General features: G+C 33.4%; 1 protein-coding gene across 1 annotated transcript; it reads left to right on the top strand.

The window, feature by feature from the left end:
- The first annotated feature begins 416 nt into the window (after window positions 1-416).
- Window positions 417-1,290, top strand: LOC131876458 (uncharacterized). The gene is made up of 2 exons (XM_059221869.1): window positions 417-670; window positions 760-1,290. The coding sequence occupies exons 1-2, from the start codon at window positions 610-612 to the stop codon at window positions 1,038-1,040; spliced, it is 342 nt and encodes a 113-aa protein (XP_059077852.1). The 5' UTR covers window positions 417-609; the 3' UTR covers window positions 1,041-1,290.
- Window positions 1,291-1,936: the final 646 nt, after the last annotated feature.

Here is a 1,936-nt window from a genome sequence, read left to right on the forward strand (position 1 = left end):
CAGTATGAAATGCAGGTTAAGAAAAACATGATCTACAATTTAAAAAAAAATGATTTTATGTGCATTCAAAATGCATGACTCCCAACATCAACGGAATATATATATTTGCATTTGTTTTGAGCGAAGATATGATAATATAGTTGATTTAAAATGATCAGTACGAAGCGTAGGTTAAGAAAAACATGACCTGCAGATTTAAAATAATCAGTATGAAGCGTAGGTTAAGAAAAACATGACCTGCAATTAAAAAAAAATGATTTTATGTGCATTCAAAAAGCATGACTTAGAATACCAAAGTATGAAGCCTAGGTTAAGAAAAACATGACCTGCATTCAAAAAGCATGATTTTATGTGCATTCAAAAATATATATTTGCATTTGTTTTGAGCGGAGATATGATAATATTGTTTCCAAAGAGTTATATGGAAACAATAACATTACTGAATGCGAGTGTTTGTTAAAGGTGATATTGGAAAAATGAATAGTAAAGGTGTCAAAATAGTTCATATTGAAAAAAAATTATGTTTTTTTTCAATTAAATGGTATAGTTGGTATTGGAAAATGAAGCTTGCGAGGAGGAAGAGTTTGCTCTTCCCCACCAATTCAGACAATGGAGAAGTCATGTGAGACTTTCTGGAAATGGGGCAATGCGCGCATTTGTCAAATTCCAGGTAATGAATGTTTACTAGTTAATTTCTTGCCACCCACATGCTCATGTTTTCTTCATTTGTACTTAATGAATGTTGAATGTCTAATGCAGAAGCCCAGCCCATGCAGTTGGTGAATGTGGGTACTGGCCAAACACCCCCTGCAAGTCATACGACAGTTTCTGGAAATGGGGAAATGCTCAGAAGAAGATGGCATTTGTCAAAACCAGTTCTCCAATTGACTGCCAATCACATGCTGATGTTTTCTTCATTTGTATTTAATGAATGTCGAATGTCTAATGCAGAAGCCCAGCCCATGCAGTTGCTGAATGAAGAAGCGAGGAATTTGGGTACTGGCCAAATACCCCCTTCTGAATTCATTTGCTGCACTTAACATGTTGGCTGCAGTAGCTGCTTGTGTGCTGCAAAACGGTTTTAATTGTTGCATGGTTCTTCAATGTGTAGTCCCTCATGTTCATGTTCCGAGATTCAAGAGAGGTCATAATGATAAGATCAAGTAGCAGTCCCTCATAATCATATTCCCACATTCAAAAGAGCTCCAAGTATTCAGATTTTGTTTTGCATTAGTACTAAACGTATGGAAGGGTTGATTCAATAAGATAAATTAATTTTAAATGATTTTATTTATGTCCAAGGATACACTAATTAATATTGTCTAATAAATCTTAGAAATGGGTAGTTTGACAGAAAATTTGTAGGGAGCTTTGTTATTAAAACAAATTATATTAATAATAGAGTAGAAAATAGAGATAATGCATTATGAGAATTTGAGTTCCAATTGTCCACCATAGGCAGTCTCTACATACTTATCTTATTGAAGCTAGCTACATGATAGGCTAGGCTATATCAATTTCATAATATTTTAGTTACAGACATAACACATGTTGAAGCTAGTTATCCTGATAGGCTAGATACATAGTATATCCTTTATTCCCATCATCCTTTAACATTACTACTAATCTCATAGTAATCACATTCATAGTACCCATTGGAGGAGCAATCATATCAACAAATTTAACATCTTTCAAGATAGACTAGTAATTGGATTTGTCACCATATTTAGAACTGATCATATCCATTGTAGAGGCTTTTAAATGTTTTGCTTGTCCATGAGATCCTTTAAAATTTTAAGCTTATCCTATGTTCAAATCATCCTTCCTAGAGCAAAGAAATGAACACTTTTGGTCTTTGATTTATATACTATTATCAGGTCATCTTTAAGAAAAATCATGAATGTCTTTAGGTATGTCCAAGATAGCTAAAACTTTT

Source organism: Cryptomeria japonica, chromosome 6 (assembly GCF_030272615.1).
Source record: "Cryptomeria japonica chromosome 6, Sugi_1.0, whole genome shotgun sequence".
Taxonomy (NCBI): domain Eukaryota; kingdom Viridiplantae; phylum Streptophyta; class Pinopsida; order Cupressales; family Cupressaceae; genus Cryptomeria; species Cryptomeria japonica.